Raw genomic sequence first — 25,021 nt, forward strand, 5'->3', positions numbered from 1 at the left:
CACAACAGAAAATAAAAAAGATGCGCCGCATCGATGCCCTCAAAGCGCGTACTCTCTTCAATTTTTTTTTTTTACATCCTGAAAAGGTTACAAAATATTCTTAAAGGTACTTTCCTATTATTAAAAGAAAAATTTCGTAAATAAAAAAGAATTTCACTAAGCCAATGCACTTAACGCACGTAACTTTTTCTTGATTTTTTTTGAGTCTTCAAATGGTTCTAAAATTAAAATCTTTGTCTTTTGTAGTTAACAAAAAAGAATTGTTTTTAAAAAAAAAAAAAAAAAAAAAATCAAAGGTTTTCGACGATCAATCACGCTTCTAATACTTGAGTTTTTTGACTTCTAAAATTTATATCTCTTATGACGTTAGAGAGGCTTAAAAAATTTATAGTGTTAGTGTTATACTTTTAACGTTGTAGCTTAGCGATAAATAAATAAACTTGACTCGTAAAATTTCCTTGTCTTATTTCTAAAGTTTGTAATACGGTTTTACAGTAATCAATAAGTAGTTAAAAAAAAAATATAATGATTCGCCCTGAGTGATTGCGTTAAGAGTAAAAAACCTTCTCACATTCATTAATTTTGGTGCTTTTTTCTTAGGTAATAAAGTTTTTTAAGAATTTAAAAATAAACTTTTTCTAGTAAAATTCGCCCCTTCAAAAGGCTTTTTTGCATAAACTTACTCATTGTGCTTAATTTTGTTTTTAGTTAATCTTTTTTTCTTTTTTTTAGTCAGACGCAAAAATTTCTGAGAAGAAGAATGTAAATCTGTTCTGTCTGATGTTAGTTTAAGAAAATTTTAGGGTTGCGCTGCATAATCACACTTGACACTCGTGGTCTGTTTGCCCTCCTTGTCTAACATGGTACTGAAATTAGAGAGAAAAAAGGATGCAATGTACCAACGCCGTCGACATGCATACTCTCCTGGAATCCTTTTTTTCAGATTTCGATTAGTTTATTAAGGATTTACAAAGCTTAGGTCGTATTGTTTATTAAAGTTTCTAAACAAAAGTTATTTTGTTTGGTAAATCCATGAAACACGCGTTTTTTCTTGTTAATTTCTTTTTTTTTTTAGTTTTCATGCTTAAAAGAAAGAAAGAAAAATTGAAAAAATAGAAACAAAAGGTGCTTATTATTCACTCTATTCTTGTTTGACCGCTTCAGCTTCTCTACTTCTTATCTTTATGACTTTTTAGGAGCTTACAAAAAATACAATTTTAATGTTAGATTATCGTTCTTAAAAGGAAGGAGATTTGTGCTTAATAAACGTGCTTGATGCCCAAACCTTCTAAAGCCACGATTTTATGGAGAAAATATATGGAGATGCATCTGGTGAAAGTATGGGTTATGAAAGACCTAGAGTATTTTGGGGATCCTCAAGAGTTCTTTGCAAAAGCACATGGACGTCATACATTGCCAAAGTGCCTGGATTGGAGGTTCGTGAGTGTGGCGATGGTGGGGTTTGAGTGGTCCTTAATGCGCTTCCACTCGACTCTGACACAAGTGCCCCCAAGTGACCTATGGTCATAGATGGCGTGGGAGTTAGGGTCCGATGCATCAAGGTACACTATGATCAGGAGCCCGGTCCAATCACCCTTAGTCTTGCGATAAACATGATGGGTGGAGGATACTTTTTCCTGGATCTTATCTAAGATTTATGGTTCTGTGTAGTCAACATTACCTCCACGGATAAAGACCATCATTCCACGGTTCTTCTAAATCTGGTAGGTGGTAAATTTTCTCGTAATGGTTATCAACAATGCGTTGAAAGTTGTCGATGTTGTCAGGGTACACGCGTATACCTTGAGGAGTCCTGATGACTTGACGAATAGAGATGTTCTCCGCAATAAGGGCTTTGTTAAACTTGGGCCATAGTTTCTGGTCTAAGATTGTGATTGGGAAAGGTACCTCCTTTTTTGGTACGCTCTTAGCTTCTTCCATGTCCAATGAGCTTGGTCCTCAAAATAACCGTCAAAAGCGTTTTTCGCAGTTTAAGAAGAGCTAGGTGGGGGTTGGGATTCCTGCAACTGTTCGATCTCCATGTCCATACTGGTTCCGTTGCCAGAGCTTGGTGAGTTCGACAGCGATTTTGGCCACTGTTTCGTCTCAGAAGCATGGGCTGCGGTTATGCTGACTGTTGAGTCGGGCGATGTGAGAGTCTCAGCTGGTTCACTCGAAAGCGTAGAGGGTCAAAAGCCAGCTGTCTGGATTGCTGGACATTTAAGGGAAGTGTGAAACACTAGTTATACTTCCACTGGTATTTGCACCAACACTAGTCCTTCTCACGGGCATCTTGGAAGATGATGAGTCTATTCTGGACAACAGCTCTTCAAATGAATTGGTCACAATGACATCGAATTTTGGATTATTCACTGTGTTGCTTGTTTGGCTGTGCCCTAGTGAAGGGCCAGCCAAGCAGGCCATCCTTAAGGGTGGCGTGTACGCGGATGAATAGCTTATTGGGAAAACAGTTGCGAGGCGTCACTAAGTCACAGTTACGAAAAGAGTTAAGTGGGAGCTCTAAAAGACCGTAAGGAGAAATCTCAAGTGTAAGTAAGAGTGATGCGTAACAGGCGTACGCAGAAAGCGTGCGTTTATTAAAAGCACTCAAGCAAGACTGCACTACCATTACACACAACTTGTTAGGCTGTTCGAGTTAAGGAGATTGATTGGCTTAAGTCAAATTCAAAAACAGTTCAGATGGCTGTGGAAAACAATATTAATCACACCGAAAGGTACAAGGGATGATAGAAGAGTGATTCTTAAAGGGTATACTACACGTTTTAATTCTTTGGAATATTTATGCGTATTAAAAATTTTACAACTATTATTTGCTCTGTGTAAGAATCTAGCAAAGGTTTTTTAAAGAGAAAAGTTAACTGTTTTAGGGGAAAAAAGGCAGTACATTGCCTAATTAAAAAATTAATACAGTTAAGATCCAAAAATTTTCTTGACCAAATAAAATAAATTATCATCGATTTTTTCATGAAAATAGAAGGCTACACATCCCCTGCCTACTTTTTACATTAACCTTTCAACATATGTAGTTTTTATAATTTAAGTTCACTTTTTAAGTTTCTTAAGACAAGAGCTTTTTTGTAGAACAGTTTCAGTTACAACAATGAGACTTACATTTTATAAGAAATTAAAACGTTAAAATAATTTAAAACTAAACTTGGAAAACATTTTCAATTTCAACTGAAGTAATTCTTTTTTCATTAGGTATCTAAGATGTATACAATTATTAGCAATGTTAAGCTCAGTTATTTTCATATATCAAATAATACACGTTTACACACTTAGTTTCAGAAATAAATTCATACTTAAATAAACATATATTTTTTAAAAATAGAGTTTGAGAGTCCAAAGACTGAGAGAAAAAGGAAAGTTCTTAAGCAGTATAAATACACAGATACATCATCAGAGCCAGTGGAATTGATAGTACAGACAAAAATGCGCAAAATTGTTTGTAAAGTAATCGATATACTTATTGCTAAGTTAGAATAAAAATTTTGTGAAGACAGCTTTAATTATTTAGTAAAGTTAGAAGACATTATCTTGAAATCTGCAAAAGGAAAGCTGTGTACTACTACAGATAAATTAAAAAATAACTTAGGAGTCTATGCTAATGATTTTAATGTAGAGAAGCTAAGGACCCAGCTTTCATTTTTGCTGTCTATCATTAAAAATACACTTTTATCAGACGAACTTTCATCTGATGTAAGTGTGATCAGTAAGGTTGAAAACTAATACAAAATCTGTGCTTGAAAAGAAACATAACGAATCTTCTTTACTTGACATTGTTAAAATTTTAAAAAATAAGTTAAATACTGTGCATTAAATGTTCGATCAAGTTAAATTATTGATTCTACTGACTTTATCAGTGCTGGCCACGTCCGCAGCATAAGAATGATCTTTAAGTGTTTTGAAATAAACTCTTTTCTGATCTAAGATTGATCATGTTACACGATCGCTCAATTAACCTTATTATTTCATGTGTTTATCAGTAAAAAACACAAGAAAATTAATTATAATCCATTTTTAAGAGAATATATATTAAAAACCGTAGGAAGGCCAAACATATTTGCATTGCCACAACTAATGTCATATGATTATGACTATCCACTTGTATTGAAAATTAAATAATAATATGTACTTTTTTGATGCATCATAATTTTTATAAGATTATTTTTTCTGATCCAATATAGACACTGATTGAATGCATGTAAAAAATTATTAAAAATATTAACGAGAACAATATTATTGTTGTATATAGTTAACATGTATATGCATACTTATAAGTAAGCTTATAATAAGGTTATGATTATTAGTAATGACAAATATTGTTTTAATTCGAAACTGCTTTTGTTTTCATTCAGATGATTCGATAAATCTTAGTTTAAGCCCCACCCCCCTATGTCGAAAAGACTTGGGTGGCCTCTAAATTACACCACCTTTGTACGCAACGTCATTTCACGAAAGTTATATTAGAGTTTATAATTATACTTTTTGCCATAAAATCCAATAGAAGTATTGCTTCTTACTTGGATATCCCAGCACCCACTGTTCACTGGTTATTTTTTTTTTTACGTACAGTATTGCAAAAAGCATTATGTAACGATGACATAGTTTTTTAAGCGGCCACGCAGATGTGCCAGTATGATTTTTTGAAAAGGGCACTACTTAAAAGAATTAAAAATTTAGTTGCTTTTAAATAAGTCCTAATAAAATAATCTGTGTTGTTTAAATTTTAAGGTAGAGGGGATGTCCAAGTTAATCGAAAATGTCCCGTATATATACTATTGAGGCTTCACCCCTCACACGCTTTATGCTCCAATGTCTCAGTATTCTGTCTAAACATAGAAGTTGTACGATTTACTTTAATCATAAGTCATGTGAGTTAAGATTTAAAAAGATAAAATATAGTTAGTAACAATGTTTTGTAATACAGTACACTATGTAGAGCATTATATTTACAGGGAAAAATTAAATGATATATTGCAAATAACTGTTTGTTCATCCGTATACTTGATTTACATTAGACGTGATATGCCAAGCATACTTCTAGAGTAGATACTATACTGATTATACTTTTTATTGAGAAAATTATAAGAAAAAATTTAGATGCTTGACCTCAAGATTAACCTAAACTATTTTAATACACATCGGATACAGTAGAAAATCACAATCAGAAAATTCGTATACATAGTAGTAAGGTCATTTATCTTCAATGTGATTGACTAAAACAAAAAATGCATGCTGTTTTACGATCCAAAATACTTCTCTTTTGCTCTTTATGAATTAATAGTTGGTTATAAAAAGGTGCCTACTGGATCCTTATTTAAGGTTTTTATCTTTCAAATAAGTAATTATACATCTACGAAGTGGCATAGTTACGCCAAAGAAACTACTGAAGCCAATAAAAGTAAAAGAAAGACACACAGAAGTAGTAGGAAAAAGACTTCTCTCAGTCTCATGGGCTTAAATTGTTTCATGGGCTTAAATAGATGGATGACCGTCCCCGTCTTTTTACAACAACTCCAACATGTACGCTCGGAAATACGACGACCACCAGACTCACAAAGAGCAATCAAAGATATTGAAAAATTCAAGAACAAAGCAAGACACCATTAATTGAGTTAAGGCCTAACACTAAGATCACTGCTAGCATTTTACTGTCTCAGTGACAAGGAACTACTTTTTTAAGCAGTCCACAACCCAAAATCTCAAAATCTTATGTAATGACTTCGTATTATTTACAACCAAATTAAAAACCTAAAGCAAAAGGAAAAAAGTCACACTGACTCTGCATCGTGGGTTTTAGATCACGCTATGTGGCAACAGGTCAAGCGTAACTTCCTTGATCATCAAACCTCTCACCACGATCATCCAAGAAGAAAAAAAAACTCTTTTCGGCCTTCAATACGCGTCTCTCCCTTTAATTACCCTTCCATGGCACCTCTTTTCAACCATGCAATTTCCCCTCCCATACAACACAAAATTCCTCGCTTCATTCGGTGGCCCTGCGTTTACAAGGTACCGTATATGTGTGGTTGTATCCCGCACTGTATAAATAAAGGAGGATATAGAGCATTAATTAAAATAATGAAATAAACCAAAAACGCTAATAATAATGATAATAATAAAAATAATAATGATAATAATTATAATAATAATAATAATAATAACAATAATAATGATGATTATAATAATAACTAGCAGCCCCCCGTCTCGGCTTCGCCCGAGACTTACTAAATAAAACACCGTAGTGTGTTGACATGTAACAAGAAACATTTTCAGTTAGAAATTTTACACATATTCCTGATACATCTCAGAACAAAAATCTTCTTATTCAAAACATATTTTTTCGGAATCTATATAGTTTATTTGGTTAAATAATGAGGTGTAAGAATTCAAAAAAATTATTATGCTAAAAAGTACCGTGCGTTCTTTATGCCATAAAATTATCGGTGGCCATAAGAAGCCGTTGATTTACAGTTTCTCCCGTGTAATTCACGAAAACAGCTATTTTTTTAAGCTATAATGATTTTAAGCCCCCAAAAAATTTAAATAAAAAAAAAAATTTTTTTTCTCATATCTCACAACTTTATTACCAGGGCAACAAAGTCCTGGACCTTAAACCCTACAATTTTATTGCCACAAAAACACAAATACATTTTCTACTCATTAAAAAATCTGAAGTAGGATCTTTAAAGATTTCAGAGATTGCTGTGAGGGTACAATGAAAAGCTTATCTCTCACGTAATGGACTCTTTATTTGTCGATTTTGACGCTGCTGTTTCAATCTCGATAAATTTTCTGCTTCAGTTTCTTGGCGCCTAAGCAAAATTGTATTTATTAGATACATTTGAAGTTTTTCTTGCAATTCACCCTCTTTCGACTTTTGGCATGCTTAAAATTTTTGTGACCCCTAAAAGCTGTTTTCTGTCAACTTTGTTAAGTTCTAATGTATCTGTAGGCAAGGTAGTTCGAGGTCCGATGGCCCTAAAAAAGACCAGTGAGCTTATTAAGTAAACTCTTTCAGTCTTCAGTTAACAGCAATTGTGACTTTCGGATACTTCAAGGTGATCTTCTCTGGCCTGATGTTGAAGACCCAGACTGATTGGGAGAGAAATTACGAAGTCCGAAGCTTTGGGGCTAGTTGTAGTGCTCTTTCCCAACGTCTCCCGGTATAACGTCGAAGACGTTGGTGTCTATGTAATGTTTTATTCGCAGATTCAGTTGTTTTGATGATCTTAGATGGGGAGATTGATTAGTGATACTTGTCCAGTGGAGGCTGTCCCGTTGAAACAAGTTTTTTTTCCTACATAGCTGTTATAGGTTTGCCCAACGCAGACCTTGGAGAGGATTAGTGATTCCTGGTTAAATGCTTAGAGTCAAGAGGGTAGTATAGGGTCATCAGTCACCGGATTTTCCAGCCTTGCGAAAAACAACTCCGGAGGTGACGTCTGCTAGTGAATGGCTGACTTTGTTTAATAGTGCCCGTCTTTAGTTAATATAGTCTTTTAGTCGACGAATCGCTTCCGGAAATGGTAATAAAAATGTCTTTGTTGGCAAGGTAGTTTACACTTAGGTGGATCCTAAAAAGAACCGATGAAATTGATGGTTAAGTAGGGAACGTAAATACTTATAATGGCCCTAAAAAGCACCAGTGGTGAAACTTCCAGGTTATTCTTATTCCTGATGATGAAGAGCTGGCTACGGTTGCTTGATTCTTACCCTGGAAGTCTTGATATACGAAGACTGTGATGGAGGGAGGTACGCTGCTGACCAGAGAATATCTCGTCTCGGGTCGTTCCCCGGATAACCAACCGCTCATCGTTAGACGGGAACATGTGGGTAAGCGCATTGGGGACGCGATGACCAAGAAGGTAGCCGTTGTGGCTGCCCATGCCCCTCAGAGCTCAGAGCTGTTGTCTTCCCTTGCTTACATTTGTAGCCACAAATTCTCTAACTGCACCAGGTGGGATGGTGGAACTCCCTCACAACTCTGATGAGATGGAGCAGATTGTGCTCTGGCTAGATATGTCTCCTGGTATTGTGGCAGAGACGGCATCGGTTGGAATTCATTTTTTTTTCTTGATCGCACTCGTCGGGATTCAGGGTAAAGGGACACGTAGGTCCCTTATCCCGTAGAGAAGAGTGTCGTCCGTAACCGGGATACCCAGCTGCAAGACTATTATCAGCATTGTCTGTACAGCTCGTTGAATTGCCAAAACTCGACTACAACACTGTGGAGACGCTCCAGCGTTTTATAACCACACTTACTTAATTGTGTGGCAGGTAGCTTCGATTTTATGTCGACGCCACCTAGCGGATTTTACTGAACTAAAGTGAAAAGCTGACGTATTTTTGCGAAACTTTGAGCTCATTTATTGCTATTGTTATTAAATTTTCTAAGATAAAAACTATACTAAAACCATCTAGGAAGTATCATGAATCAGTGTGAAAAATTTTAACAAAATTGGTTCAGTAGTTTTCGCGGTTAGCGATTACAATGGTTTTAGCGCTTCTGCTTTATATATTAGTAAGATAACTATAATAATATTTGTAACAATAATAATATAAAAATATTGAAACAGCTTTAATGGCTCAAATTAAGTTAAAAATATAGTTTTGCATGAAACGTTTGCTATATTAGTATTTAATATGTTGAGCCAGATAATTTATAAATCACTAAATAGTCCTTCTCAACTAGCTTAGTTGTGATACATTTTTTATATCAAACGTTATTTATTGCTCTTAAAGTATAAGAATCCTATAATATATTTTTACAAAATAATTTCAAAAATATATTTAAGGTTCAAAATATTGTAGGGAGAGAGATTTTTTACCTTTAAAATGAACAAAAAAATTTTTTCTAGTTAACGGTCACATAAAGCTTTGACACTAATATATTATTTTGGAAAACTTAATCAAATAGAATTTTTTTTTTGCATTTCTCTTTTCAGAGTATTTTTTATACCAAGTATACGCACAGAAATTTTATTTTGGTATTAAATATGTGATTATTTAAGAAAATAGGGAGAATATTATTGATACCAATGCAAATTTCTAGAATCGACACAAATATATTATGTAAATAAGTTCGTCACTTTAACGATAATATAATTAAGCCGTGTATTGGTTAGTACTATACTCTTCCCATGTAGTCATAAATGGTAACTAATAATTTAATCAAGCAATTACCATAAAAGATGGTCTACTAGAAATGTGAGGGGGGATGAGGGGGTTTTGGTATTGATAATTAAAATGTCAGGATAAACATAACCACATTTCTCCATAACCCCTTCACTTTAACTTCCCTTTCTCCTACCAACATCCTAAGGGACTTGTGTAGAATTTTTTCTTATGACTTGACTAAACAGTATGTCCTTAAGCCCTACTTCTTTGTTTAGGAAACACTTTTGTATACTTTTGAAGAGAATTGTTTTCAAAAGTAGAGTTTTTATGATGCTAGAAAAAGTTCTTTTAGAATGAAAAATTTATTCATCTATTTTTTGCCACTGCCCAGGAGACAAATAGATGGACTTAATACATACTAATGCTAAATATAAAAGTACGTGATGATTGATCTCTTACATTTATAACTATAGTAAGTATTACGAAACAATGTTACTAATTCTTATTAGCAAGTATAAATTCTTAGTGCATTTATTTTTTTTGCTAATAACATTACATAACTATGTGCCTTAGTTTCTCATGGTTATAAAATAATAGAAACCGTAGGAATTTTTCCCTATAATTATAACTGGTTTTCGAAAACTTAATCTAAAGCTCTATGACTTCACCAAATAAGTATCCATGTTAACTACTACTTATAAATTAATAATAGGTCATTTGCGCATAAAGATCAGAGATCAGCCCCACAAGTATAAAGATATATTATAGTGCTCTAAGTCTGGCTTATTAAACTACACACGCAGATATACACCTTAAAATCAGATCTGCTTATGAAGCCAGTCTATCTAGTTCTACCCTGAACCTGCTAGTCAATACGATTTATTTTCTTAGTCCTGTTATAATAGCGAACATTCCAAACCCTGGATCTGCTTATTAGAAAAATCTTTTTGCAATTCACAAAAACACAATAACACATTAAATAAATAAAGAACATACATAGATTTATTTTTATATCATAGTGCTCTACGTCCGGCTCTTTTGGTGCTAACTACCATGGGCACTTGTCACTTGAGAAAAGGAAGGGAAGAGGGATGGGTGGCCTTCCATTAAAGAAGGAGGGTAGGGGAAACTTAGTAAACTTTGCTGCGAAAAGGTTGCCTAAACCCTCCTTAAGGATCATTGGGTGGTGAAAAAGCACATGTGGAAAATCACAGAGGTACTTGCCTGAAAAGTCGCACTGGCCGGGAATCTAACCACGATCTTCCGCGTGCGAATCCACAACCTAGCCAACTGAGCCACCATGCGCTCCAAGTATATATGGGTGATTTTGCCGTAACTTGCTCAGATCATGTCCAGCACTCATACTCGAGTGCTGTAATGAAACCCAAAACCTTAAAAACGTTAGATTGTCTTAACACATTGTCTCATACCGATATATTAATACCTTCTTCAACATAATCAAATATTTCGAGTCGAATTTTCCATTTCAACCCATGTCCACAACTCAATTTCACTCGAGAAACGCTTTCACTGGTAAAAAATAAGGCTTATATGCCACTTGGAAGAGTAAGCATTGTGTTCTCTAACTATTGGTGATAAGATTTGTACCTTAGTCCCACCAAAAATCGAAAAAGTCGAGTGAGTTTTTACTGCATACATTTTGTCCGCATATTTGCACCATAACCCCGGTTTTAACAAAAATCAGTTCAAACAAATATTTTTTTGGATTGGAAATGCTAACCAATGTTTACTTTTCAAGGTATAGGACTAAAATGAGTAAATCCTTACAACAGTAGTTTATGAAGTTGTTACTTCTTGAGTAGCCAAGCTCTCCTTTTTGCGTATTTTGGGCGTACAAACATTTCATTCCATTCCAACTTCCATGAAACAACCAATCTGTGTGCGCGTGCAGATACGCAAACTACAGTTTCTTATTGCATTTAAGAATACTAAGCTAAGTATGGGTGGATAAGTCATTGTATTACGCCTATGAGTCACACGAGCACTACAAACTTTGAAAATTCCATTCCGAACTTTTCTATTTCCACCCTTCCTCCCCTCAAAAAGCCGTTTTTGTTTGTTAAAGAGCAATCGATCTTAGCCAAACTTCTTTTTGTCACTGTTGAGCTAAAACACGAGACCGTGTCTCGGGGTTTTGTCCAATTAGCCTTTTTTTCGCTACATAAATTCAAAAACGGTGGTGCGGCTTTCAACATTAATAGCCCAGAGGTGCACTCTATAAGGTGGCTTTATCTGAGCTCAAATAAAAGCAAAAACGTATTCCTAATGATTAAAACAAAAATCTTTAAATTTTGTGCCCCCAATGAAAAGTTATAACGATTTTATGAAAAATAGGGAATTTTGGCCAAAATCATATTATTAGCGATATTCACGCTCTAATTAGAATAGCTGTAACTTTCGAATGGAGGCACAAAATCGAACAAAATTTTCTTTAATTGATAGGTTTTGATCCCAGCTTTTATTTACACCCAGTAAGAACACACAAACTGTTAAAGGAGCTTAGCTACAAGTGTTAGGAAGACGTACAATTTTTGAAAACCGATAAAAACTGGCTTTTATAAAATTTCGTATAACTTTTGACCAGCAAGTTTTGTAGTTGTATCGCTTCAGATATTTGTTACTCATGTTGTATATAGTAAAAATATTATAAAAAAAATTATTGTCAGCCAACTTCTTTTTAAACAATTTTTAAGTCGATCTGAGCAAGTTACGGCAGAATTACCCATATATACGTAGGGGGATGAAAAGATCTGTAACGGTCACAATTCCTGGAAGTACTTAGCTGGGGGTACAATTGTAAGTCTAACGCTAACCATAAGTATTTTTTCGGTGCAGTCATTTTTATATAAGAATCAATCAAAAATTGACTGTTTAGGTCCGCTTTAAATGACCCATTCCAATTGCTATATCTACTGCGGAAACCCGGATTTTCCAATGTTAAGTATCGGTAATTCAAATCGTATAGCTATCTTTCTAGCAATGGTGCGTGCGGCGCAATGAAAATACTCTGCCGTATATTGCACGTCCATGAAAAAATGAAAGTAACAAATTTAAATGCCTTTTTGTTAGCAGCATATATTACCTGCATGTTTATTTTATCGTAATAAAGTATCCAAGAGGCACTTATTATAATTCAAAGTTACTTAAAGAAAATATAATATATAATTTATAAACTTTCAATTTTTTTGATCACTTATAAGCTACATTAATATAAGTATACAAATAAATGAACTTTTATTTGATTATTGAATCTTGATTTTATTCAGTCAAAGTTTACCCTACTCACGTATACAGGATAAATAAATGCACAACTCATTCAAGCTCGTGAGATCGATTCAAAACAATATCTTGGATCAAGTTGTTAAGTTGTTTAATTGTGTGTGTATCTATGTCAAAAAAAGATAAAGAGACAGGGAGAGAAAGTATTGGATCTGACATGTCTTTATTTAAATACATTTTTATTATCATCTTGCTTTTTAGCAAGTCTAACAGTTATCATGTAGTGTTTCAGCAAATATAATAATATAGCTATTAAGCATCAAGTTTTTTTCATTATAACCTTGGCTTATACAGAATCCACGTTCATTCTTATATTCTAATACATCTTGTTCTCCAGTTAACAAGTTTAGTTGTCACTTCTAATACATTATAAATAATTTGTCATTCACTTATTGGATACCCAAAGTACCGTTTGAGTATAGAAATTGTATTTTTGTTAGTAATACAGTACTTAAAACAATACCTTACACCAAAAAGTTGGAGTTTGATCTTTAAAATAAATTATTTATATACTTACTTGGAAAACTAAGAATCTCAAAACTACTAAATAGTTGATGAGTAAAATATTTGACTGGCTCAACAGTATACTGTAGGTATGTTATAACAGTATGGTTATGTGGATTAAGCTTAAAGCGGAATTTTTTGTAACAAGCTACAAACTATTTACGCATACGCATATGTGTCTTATAGAAAATTTCTGCCCATTGCTTAAGTTTGTAGCTTCGACATCAGATCAAAAATAAGGAAAATATATCAGGCAGACAGCAGACTAGGTAATTAAAATAATAAAAAAAATCTACGTATTATTAAACATTATACCATATGAGATATTTTTCGAACGTCTTGATATAAGTTTTAGCTGTGTTATTCTATAAACTATGTAAGTCTTTTTTGGCTTAAAAACGTATATCACCAGCCATTTATTGTACCGTTTAAGTACATTACGTCACTAGGGCACAGGGGACAAACATGAGTACAAACCGAAGCGCTCTTGTTGTAGGTTGGTGCCTGAGTAACGTATAATATTTTTCTTACCAAGGGCGCAAAGTGAAATTTGGCACCCATGGGCACACTTTGCGCCCAGTAAATCACTGTGGGTCCTAGAACAGAAAAGTACTTTGGGCCTAGAGGGTGCAAAAAACTTCCCTGCCCAAAGTGATTACATGGGCTCAAAGTGTGACCCTAGGGCGCAAAGCGGCAGTTGCACTTTGGGCCCATGGTATGAAAATGTATACTTTTGCGATGGTCGATTGAGCTTTAGCAAACTTTGTTCGCAGATTACAGTGCTGCATTGATCAAGAAGGTTACTTTGAGCAATATTTAAAAGTTAATTTACTTTCCGACCTCGGGTGTTTTTGAAGGTCAAGTGTGCCCTCAGTAGGAAAAATAAAATTCACCACATAAGTGCCATCGCTCCGTGGCTACCTTGCGTCCCTCGAGCCCTGCTTTGCAGGTCCCTCGAGCCGCAAAAAAGCTCCGGACATGATGGCACTTATCCGACAAAGACTACTATTTGTACATGCTACATATTTTTCAATCACTTAGTAAATCCATTGATATCATAAGTTTCAATTTATTTTTCTCAATAAATGTTAAATTCTCCATTATATTTAAATAAATATAAAATATTAAAGTCCAATATTGTAAAAATTCATCGGAAAGATTCGAGGTTTGTTTCGAAACATAAGATCCTAAAGTGCTATTCTCTTAAGAATTAAATAAGCTTTTTCATCATACCCTGACGAAAATTTAGCAGTCTCGTCCTGATTTCAGGCTGGGCAGATATGCATTTCTGACCAGGACGGTAATCTTTTTGTTGCTCACTAATCACAGCGCTCTCGTAGATATTTTCTCATGTTAGGCATCAGCTATTCACGTATATGTAGCTATAATCAACAATAAACGGTACTTAGCTGACGAAATCCAAAATACTTGGATCATAACATTCATACTTATCCAGTGTAGATATGCAGCTTGCAGAGTGTATTATAAACGATTGTAGCCAGTGAGTAGTGATATACTCAACAATAATTTCCATACCGCCAGTATAAAAAATTTTTACATAAATTTTGTGTGTATTTAAATTTTATTTATAGTAGAACGATTTCTACAAGCGTGGCTGTTGCATATTGTACCAAAATCGCTGTATATTGTTTTCTATCTTTTTTGCCCTTTAGTTCCCTAGATTCCTTCGATCAACAAACGCATGAGCGCTTACAATGAACGACAGAACGACTGCGTGTTGAATTTGTATAAAACTAGGCAATACATAACTTTTTTCGGGTCGCGAACTTCACGCCAGGTATAAAGGAGAATTGCTTACGCCACTCGGCAGGAAAATAGCACATTACTGTCCGCGTATCGTCCACCCTTGGCTTCATCTCGAGTAGCAATAAACACATTGGCAAAAATGTACAACTTTCTTACGTGGTGATGTAATATACTGTTTCTTTATTATTTACTCTTTATCATTGTGCTATTTCTTCGGTTTTTTTCTTTTTTTTTTTTTGGTAATATGTGAAAAAATAGTAATTTACGTGCATTCACCGATAAAAAAGTGTCTTATTATATATTTAACAAAAAAAAAAAAAAAATTAAGACATTAATAAGCTACAGTAATAAATTTGTTGGATTCTTAAAATAATAACTCTTTGGGGCACCGTGTTTCAAGAATTGTGTGTAAGGTAACCAGAAGAGCTGTGATAATGAAACCTACATATCTCTGTGATGCATTTTTACAGAATACTTCTTAAAGTATTTTTATTGCATATAATAATCATTAATCTTACACTAATACTCTTTACTTGTAAACAAACAAAATGATCCTTTGATAGCTTACTTCCTTAAGACCTCGTAGCAGGCTAAAATTAATTTATGTGAAAATTGTAAATTTTAGTGTTACGACACTTTCTGAGTAAACATAACAATACATTTTATTAAAAAAACTTGCAGAACACTTCTAAATTTTGCAGGAGTTTTCTAACAACTTTTAAAGTAGAATTATTACGTTGATTGTACTTCGCTACTCTAAATTATTTAAGTGTCACGTACATACGTCAGTTTTATCCAGCAATACTTTCATAAGTAAAAGTTATTCATAAGATTTGTATACGAAAAAAAGTTATGTACGTCGTTAGTACAGATTCTGATAAATAATTGAACAAAAACTCATAACTGCAGAAACTATCTCTAAGTTGGTGAAAAGCCACGAAAGTACTGTATTTATTTTACGGAAATACTAAACATAAAAAAAGCATTTTCAATTATGTATCATATTAATAAAATTATGGCCATTTAAGAATAGTGCTTACATACATGTAGTTAAAGGGTAAACCATAACTTCTTATGAGAACTTTCGTAAAATATTTTTAAGATATTTATTGATCACTTGGAATGTTACAGTCAACATTTTTTTGTACAATTAAAAAAATAGAAAAAATAATTGAAACAAATAAATTAAGAAATAATTTAATAATTTACTAGTTGATGTTTTGGGGCAAACTTCGAAATAAAAAACACACATTGCGTTTTCTTTATTTAATACAGCAACGTTTTATCGACTGGAGTGTCGACCTCTTCAGGCTTTATTAACAAATAAAACAACAAATTAGTACAAAACCAACAAATAATGAAAAGAAACACAAACGCTACAAGTACCTTTATTATAAACAATAAATTAAGAAGATAATCTCTGTTATTATGATATGTTTTATACGAAACTTATAAGAAACTTCCATTTAGATATTAATACACTATTTACACTCCCCGTTTTTTATAATTGTTAGTATATGAAACATTTGTGATACCCTTAAGAAATTAAATGCTATCTGATGGGCTTGTAAGAAAAAATACAAAGTTGTATTATAAGGAGACATCTATGAATCCAGTTAGGACTTTTGTGGAACATAGTTACAACATTTTTGGAAAATTCCTTTGAATACATTAATATCTAGTACCTTATGGTTTGACAAATTTTCAAGGAATTTTGTAAGGATGCAGTTTTTTTACTAAGACTTTTTTTGTTGCATGTGAAATATTTTAATAGTATTTCTGCTATTCTTGTTCAGAATTTATTGCAGCCCGATAATTTTGTAACAAAAAAGTTAAGAAGTATCTATTTTTCTTCAGAATTAATCTTGCTAATGTATGTAGCAAAGTTGCTACAACCGTTGTAATCGCTGACCGTGAAAACTACTGAACCGATTTCGCTAAGACTTTGCATACTCAAACTTCATAATTCCGAAATTGTTTTCACAGGGTTTTTTTTTTAAGAAAGTTATTAACAATAACGATAAATAAGCTTAAAGTTTTGCTAAAATAAACTAACTTTGCGCTTTAGTTCAGTAGGATTCGCTAAGTGGTGTCAAGAAGCCACCTGCAATCGAAGATAGTGAAAAGTGGTTATAAGAAGCCCCATCGAGGTGTCAATTACCGTAGTCGTTCATCAGTTGTATGTCATGCAGCTGGGCATCCCAGCTACCGATGACACTTCTCTTATATGGGCAAGCAAAATAAATCAGTTCTCATCCCAGATTACCAAGACTACCAAGTGTCACGAAAAAATAGGCGTTTAGAACGTCAACGTTTCCGGAAAAATACCGTGAGACGCGTCTAGCCAGAGCACAACCTGTTTTGACACTTGAGAGTCTTGTGGCTGTTTAACCATTTAACCTGGTGCCATCAGAGAATTTTCTACTTTTAATGCAAGCAAAGGAAGCCAGCCCTGAAGAGTAAGGGCAGCTATAATGGCCTCCTTCTTACTGGTCATTTCAATGGAAAACCTACACAGAAGGTATTCTCTAGGCCCTCTTTCCCACCTAAGGATGAGCAGTTGGTTATCTGGAAAACGATCTGAAGACGAGATATTCTCTGATCAGTGGCATACATCCCTCTAGTACGCTTACCGTACACAGAAGCTCCAAGAATAAGAGTCAAGCTACCATTAGCTGGATCTCCATCATCAAGTATAATAATAAGGAGTAACTGGAAATTTCACCACTGGCCCTTTTCAGGGCCATTATAAGTATTTACGCTCCCTACTTAACCATCAATCTCATCGGTTCTTTTACGGGCCACCTAACTTTAAACTACCTTGGGAACAAATGCCTTTTTACTAGCATTTCCGAAAAAAATTCGTCGACTACAAGACTATGGAAAGCCGGCCACTATTAAACTAAGTCAGTCATTCACTGGCAGACGTCACGAGCAGAGCTCGGAAAGCAAACTTCAAATGCATCTAATGAATACAGTTTCAGGCGTCAAGAAAACGACGCTAAACATCTATCGGAATTAAAGCAGCATTAAAATCAATAAATAAATTATAGGTCAAATATGTATTTGTATTTTCGTGGCGACAGGACTTTGTTGCTGTGGTGAACAAGTTGTGATATAAGAGAAAAGCTCTTTTCTTAATTACAAATTCTTATACCTAAAAAGTAGCCCTGTTCATAGGTTATACGGTGAAAACTGCAAGTCAACGGCTTTTTAGGGTCAACGATTATTTTATGCTTAAGCAGTGCAGAGTATTTTTTAGCATAATTATATTTTTACAGCTTTTCACAGCTTTTTACTTGACCAAATAGACCGTATGGATTCTGAACAAATATGTTTTTAAAAAGATGATTTTTGTTCTGAGAAGTGTCAGTAATTGATGTAAAATTTTTAACTGAAAACGTTTTACATTACATGTCAACTTACTACGGTGTTCCATTTAGTGGAAGGAGGGCTGCTAGTAAGATATAGTTAGAATTTTTGTAAGAATTCCGTTTAATGTAAGTTGTGCAATATATACTTATTTTATTGACTTTTTGGGTCATCTTAAGGACTTCATTTTTACGTCTTTCATGAAATTGTCAAGTCATAATTAAACTGCTCAATACATAAGAAGACTAAACATTTTTGAACAATTCTTAGTAATTGTAAGTACGTTTCCGTTTTCTCCTTGGAAACCTCCAAAAATATCACATTAATTATATGTAGTAGGGGTCACTGAAATTGAGATTTTGACATGGCTTTGATATTTTATACGAACCACTGACAAGTATAACACCATCAGAGATTTTTTCTTAAGGCAGTAGAGAGGTTTTTACTTTATCGTTATACTCGTAACAGAGGGTACTTGCAGTGACTGCCTTTCCTACTACAACCATGACTGTGAACCGAGACTGTGTCCCACCTTAGATAAGTCTAGCACGTGCCCTACCTTTTCTTACTCTAGCACTTAAAAAGGCTATACGTTTTACTAACAGATTTGAAATCGCTTACTGGTACATCGGAAAATTCATGGAACTGTATAGCACTTAGCTTTTTATGGGCAATTCTAATTGTGTTAAGTTTGTTGCTTATTTTATACGCATTCGTCTTTATATTATACATCATACAATTTTTTTAGCTTTTTGTACCATTGGCACGGCATTAGTAATAAAACATACTGTGCTTTCATTATTAAGGGACGTTTTACCGAAAATAAAGTTTAATACTGGGTTGTCTTAAGACCAATTCTATTTTAGTCTGATAAGTGACGGGACATATAAAAAACCCAGAACTATCTTGGTTAATAACTTCTATTTTCAAACTATGAGAAGCATTTGATATTCCATGCTTAACTATCAGCCAGTTGTCAATGGCACCAATGTTAAAACAGACTGCTCTAACTTGGTTCAAAAAACCTTTCAGGCCTACTTTGGACCTCCTATTCTTCTTCCTTTCTTTTTCAATCGCCTATTTATCTTAAGAAGCAGAACTCTCAGATAGAACTGACAGCCAGGACATGTCAACGACTTTCTCTTTATCCATTAAGTTCAACGTTGCCTCAAGGTTTTTTTTTATAAACTCTCTGATTTTATTAGATGTGATTATTAAATTATCGGTCTTGCTATTTTTAAAGGTTCTTTTGATCAGTTTTATTTCAAGTTTGCATGCACAATTTCTTTACGTAAACAATCTGTTTTTTTCTAGTTTATCTTTTCTACGTTTCATATCTTTTAATTCCTATTCTCAGTCAAGGTATCACTAAAATCTACTTTTTTACTGTCAAAATCATTTAATTTTTTATCTTTAGTTAATGTATCAATATCATCCATCTTTTTTTTGTACTCGTTTAATTTTTCATCTTTAGTTATAGTATCAATGAAATCTATATCTCTTACTGAAGGTCCTTGAAATGCATTGTTGTTTTTAGGAACAAGTTAAATTGTTTTATATCCTTTTTGTATTAAATCAAATGACTGTAGTATGGATTTTTCTACAATAATCCAGATTAAAGTAAAAAAAAATTTCCTCATAATTAACTGAAACTCAGGTTTGTCCAAAGGAAAAACACAAGCTAAGCGCACTCATAAGCTCAATAAATGTGTGCCTCTGATGAGACCAGTTGCGATAGACAACCTGAGCATGTGAATGCAACATGTTATGAATGATAAATCTTTTAAGGGAAAAAGTATTAGCAAAAAACAAAATCGTTTCTTACAATGCTAACGGCCAGTCTACTTTAATAGCTCACGAAGACGAAGGTCTTTACCCCTAACGGGCTTTTTATATTAGAAAGAAAACTCATTTATTGACGATAAACTGAGCCATACTGTGTATAAAATTATATTTAAATTAAGTTAAAATTTTTGTGATGATAATGACAGTAGGATAACATACATTGCTGCAACATGATCATACGTATAACTTACCATCTTCATCCACTTCAGAGATTATTTCTTGTAATGTTGACTCACTAAGTTCGTATCCTAACATGCTTAAAATAGTTCCAACCATATCAGTGCCAATACATCCTTTTTTTTCATGATCAAATGCATCAAATGCTTTCTTGAGAACTAAAACAGTAAATTTTGACGAGAGAAATATTAAAATTTTTTGAAATCGAGAATTGAATGTAACAAATTTTTAGTACGAAACTCTGTAGCGTATATCTGTTTAGATTTCATAAGTATTCAACGTTTTTAAATACAATACACTCATAATTGGCCTTTGGATTTAATAAATATGTTGTTTTTGTAACACATTAATAAGTACTTATCTTAGTTAGGTACCTACATACAACTTAAATGTCATTTACTTTAGTTTCTTTCATTACACATGAGTCATGATAATCTAGTAATAATAAAGTAACTGAAAAGTTAGAAAGGCAATAGTAAAAGTGTTTGACCTAACAAAAGACTTTCAGTGGCTATAATGTGGTAGTAAGTAATCATTAGTAAGGTTTTTAACTTGAAAATAATATGCTCTTCTGCTATGGTATAGAGGTAGTGAGTTATATTCAAGTTAGTATCAATAGTTAAGGTCGTGAGTTTGTAGTCTTTAGGTATATTTTTACTTCTTGTATGAACTTGAAGAACTTGAGGTTCACTTTAAATGTAATAGATCACCAGAATTAAGCTATACACAAGTGTAACACTTAGTGAAAAGAAATAGTAGAAAAGTGTCTCGTTCAGGTGTTAATAGATACACCGGGAAGAAAGGTTTGGTTACTAAGGACCAATAGCTGACCCCATAAGCAAAAGTTTTTAATTATTGTTAAGCAAACCTACCAAACATGTAGACTGAAGCGTAGGGTTTAGTGATAAACAATAAAATACTTTTCTAAACAACATGCAAACGACTACTACTTTTTATTTTATTTGAAATAATATTACCTAAGGTAGTAATAAATAATATAAATTAAACCTCATGGTCTATCGGAAATTTCTAATAAAGCATTAGAAGTGTACATCATAGACAAACTTTGAATATAATAATAACTAGATATAAAAAGCGTTTTTATCAAAAAATGCTTGTAGTACCTTCTAATTGTCTTTGAAACGTAATCGTATAAATAAGCCACAAGTGGGGCAAGGTTGGCTGACAAGGTTATTGAGATACTCAGATTCTACACATTATAGTAAAAATTTTCTCAAATAATTAATGCTAATTTTTTTTTGAGACAAATTGATTTAACAATGGATCATCAAGATAGAAAGGAATAAACTATAATGTAGTTAGTACGTAAATTTAATATACTATGAAATGGAGCTAAAGGATGTCGTGGAAATAAGGGGTGGCACAGAGGAAGCCAAAGGGTGTAATAAAAACAAGCGATGATTGAGGAGGCCTGGGCAGGGATTGGTAAAATAATTTAACTCAATTTATTCACAGACAAACTGAACAAATTATACCTCATGCAAAGTAAAGTTACGGTGGAGCTGATAAAGGACTCAAAAATGATAGCTAGGGTGGAGGTGAGATGAGGGAAGGAAGCATTAATTCCACTCAATAAAAATAACAGACATAAAAAAGCTAACTTTATTGTGAATGGGCGTTAGAAGGGATAGAGTGAGACTAAGGAAAGATGATGGAAGGATCTGTAAAGTGACCTATAAAATTATTATATGAGATAAGTACATGTTTGTACCATTTATTATACATGTTTATATATATATGTGTGTGTGTGTGTGTGTGTGTGTGTGTGTTTAAAAGGGAGAGAGAGAAAGAGAGAGAGAAAAAGATACAGAGTGAGTAAACTTCACTTTAGTACTGAGGAGAAAGCTGGAAGGGAAGACTGTACAATAGGTGAAAAAAAATGTAATCAGCAACTATTTGTACCTGTACATGTATATGTTGCATGTTAGCTACAACCTGTTAAAATATTTAATTTGACTTTTTTGGTGGGAACTAAAATGAGGCCATAAAAAATTAGCATCCAATAAAATTTGTACGCAGAACTCTGTGATCTGCTTGGCAAAAGCGTTATTAAAATAAGTAACGGTGATTTGAGAGATATGCAGTGGAGAAAAATTGCACTCGTACAATATACCAAAATTAAGAGCATTTAGTATATTGGCTGGATTTTCTACTTCACCAACTTCTCAATTGTGAGAAATCATAGTTAATAACTAATTATCTGGCTGTTTAAGCTTAAAATAAAGAAAAGAGCCCCCAAGCCGGCAGTTTAAGGAATAAATCAAGTCCAAATTCAATGCAATCCGTTGTAAATTCAGAGAAAGAAATAACATTTTCAGAGCATGAAAAAGTTTGTCAGTGTGCATAATCTGAAATGTATTTTTTGTCAATAAATAATGTATTAAATTATCTGAAATTTGAAGTGGGCGTCCTAAATAAAGAGGTTAAAGCGACTCTCCTTATGGTTTTGCAATTATTGAGTTTAAAAATTTGATTTTTGTCGTAAACGGCATTACATAACCTATAACTCTGTATAATTTGAGTATTTTACTGTTAGTTTATATTTTGAACTGTACATTTTTAAAACCCATGAGAGAACCAGTATTTGTCTTTCCATTTCAGAAAGCTCCGTCAAAATTTAAGATAATTTAATGCATAACTTATTTAAAAAAAGTAACATTTCACATTATACACACTGATACACTCTTTTATGCTCAAGAAATGAAGTTTTTCTCTCTAAGTTTGCAACGGATTGCGGGAAATTTAGACTTCATTGAATCCTCAAAATGCCACCTTGGGGGCTCATCTTTTTACTTTTGGCTTAAACAGCAAGACAATTAGTTATTAATTATAATTAATCACAAAGGAGAGGTTAGTAAAGGAAACACTCTGGTCGATTTACTGAATACCCTTAAATGCTACTCTTTATCTTTTAAGCATATTATATTTTCACATGAACAAAACTATAATTTGGAAATTACGACATTGGCTTTGAAAGACAGGCATTTGTTCACGCACAGTGAACTTTTTAGACTACGCGTGAGCGCTGGTATACACCACGTTGATAACGTCCATGTATGAGATGCCATGGACCAGAATCCATTTTACAACTGGTCTGTAGCACGTTGTATTTAACGACGGACTTATTTAGCACTGCGCATGGCTTAATATATAAATCTCGTAAAATAAGATCAGTACAGAGCGCATGCGTATGTTAAAGCAATAAAATAAAGTGCCATAATTAAACTTATAATGGAGTCGTGTGATTTAAAAACATAAAAATAATTTAAGCGATGAGATCTCTTATTAACGATGAGATCACGCAAAGTACTCATAACGTTACTACTAAGCAATTAATTATTTATAAGTACACTGACTACTTTACAAAATGATTCATTTATTTATTTGTTAAGAAGATCCACAGGCTATTGAGTTTATTTGCTAGCAGCTGAAACGAAAAATGAAGAATGCAGTGATAATAAGGTCAATGATTATTGATGCAAAATTTTAATTATTTTTTTTAATTGATTGTCAAGTAGTCAATACAGCATTATAACTTTATACATCACTTTTTTTTAATATTTATTATTTGAAATAATATAACACAAATAAGCAAGCGAAGAGCGTCCAATCTATTTGATACCTTATAATTCATCCATTGCAGATTTTTTACTCTGAAGTGCTCATTTTCCTACTGTAGCTAATGAGTGTACGAAAATTAAATCTTCTGACTTTAAATGTCATATTATGCACTGTTATTTATTATAAACAACAAAATATATCATTAAAGAAGCTGAGATTAATATAACTATTTATGAAATTCTTACATAAGCGTCCTGTCTGAAACAGTGTACACTCTCAATTTGTGGAAAACAAGACTGTTGCTTTAAATTTTATTTACCTATGAATCCTGTTTTCTGAAATATTCACTGCTGTACTTTGTTTCAGTGTGATGTATACGATCCAGAATAAGTGTAAGTCTTATAACAGCAGTGTTCAACACATTTATTCCATATTTATATACAACATCAAATAATGTGCGTATTAACCGAAATATTACTTTTCATTCTAGATCAATAAACTATTATGGCAAACGTATTTTTTTGGGTAAACTGAAGCAACAGGACAACAAATTATAAATTTTAATCTTGGTAATCAAGTATAAAATCCTATCCTAGAAGGCATCCAAAATCACTTTGAATTTAAAAGAACTCAAGGAAATAAATTTTTAGTGAATACATATAAAAGAATTCAGTTTCAATGCATTATGAATTTTTTAAATTCTATTAGTATTTTTAATGAATTTTTTTAAAAGATCGGAAGGAATTCATTGAGAATTTATTATATATTCGTCAACTAATCAGGTTATGTTTACTACAAAGAGTTCCAAAAGTGTTCGTAAAGAATTTTATATTTTTTGCAGTATTGCCAAATTGCAACAAGCCAATCATTTCTATCTTTAGACGAAGTATTTGCCATAAATACCATAAATCAACAATTTATAGACAAAAATATTGTAGTATAGGCCAAAATATATACCTTTATACTATAAAAGTATAATAATTAATTAAAAAATACAGAAAATATTTTCTTCTACCTTTTAACTAACGTTTAAAATGTTTTAGATAATTAATTGAGCAATGTTAAAATAATGTTTATTTCCTTTTGGTAGCAACTTACATCATTTTAATTTATAATAAACTTCTAGAATTTGTCTGTTTTACCGTTGCTTGCTTAGAGAAAAAATTTCTAAAAGGAATAAACACTTAATGTGTTTGTAATGACATACTGATACTTAATAATAAATATAAAACTAAGAAATTTGATTGAAATATGATATAATCATGCATAAATAAATTAACCGACAGTTAAGAAGGAGGGTCAGCTCACGTTTCAGTTAAAGAAGGTGTCA

The 25,021-nt window shown here is 33.0% G+C and overlaps 1 protein-coding gene across 1 annotated transcript in view; it reads right to left on the bottom strand.

Annotated features, from left to right (window-relative positions):
• Positions 1 to 25,021, bottom strand: part of LOC106643507 (troponin C-like) — a 314,737-nt gene that overhangs the window by 144,940 nt on the left and 144,776 nt on the right. The window contains exon 2 of the mRNA XM_089595805.1: positions 20,124 to 20,267. Coding sequence (XP_089451931.1) covers positions 20,124 to 20,208 — 85 coding nt within the window. The 5' untranslated portion in view covers positions 20,209 to 20,267. The remainder of the gene's footprint in view (positions 1 to 20,123; positions 20,268 to 25,021) is intronic.

Source organism: Copidosoma floridanum, unplaced genomic scaffold, assembly GCF_036245765.1.
Source record: "Copidosoma floridanum isolate Cflo_tuat_1 unplaced genomic scaffold, Cflo_Japanese_pri ptg000028l, whole genome shotgun sequence".
NCBI classification, from domain to species: Eukaryota; Metazoa; Arthropoda; class Insecta; order Hymenoptera; family Encyrtidae; genus Copidosoma; species Copidosoma floridanum.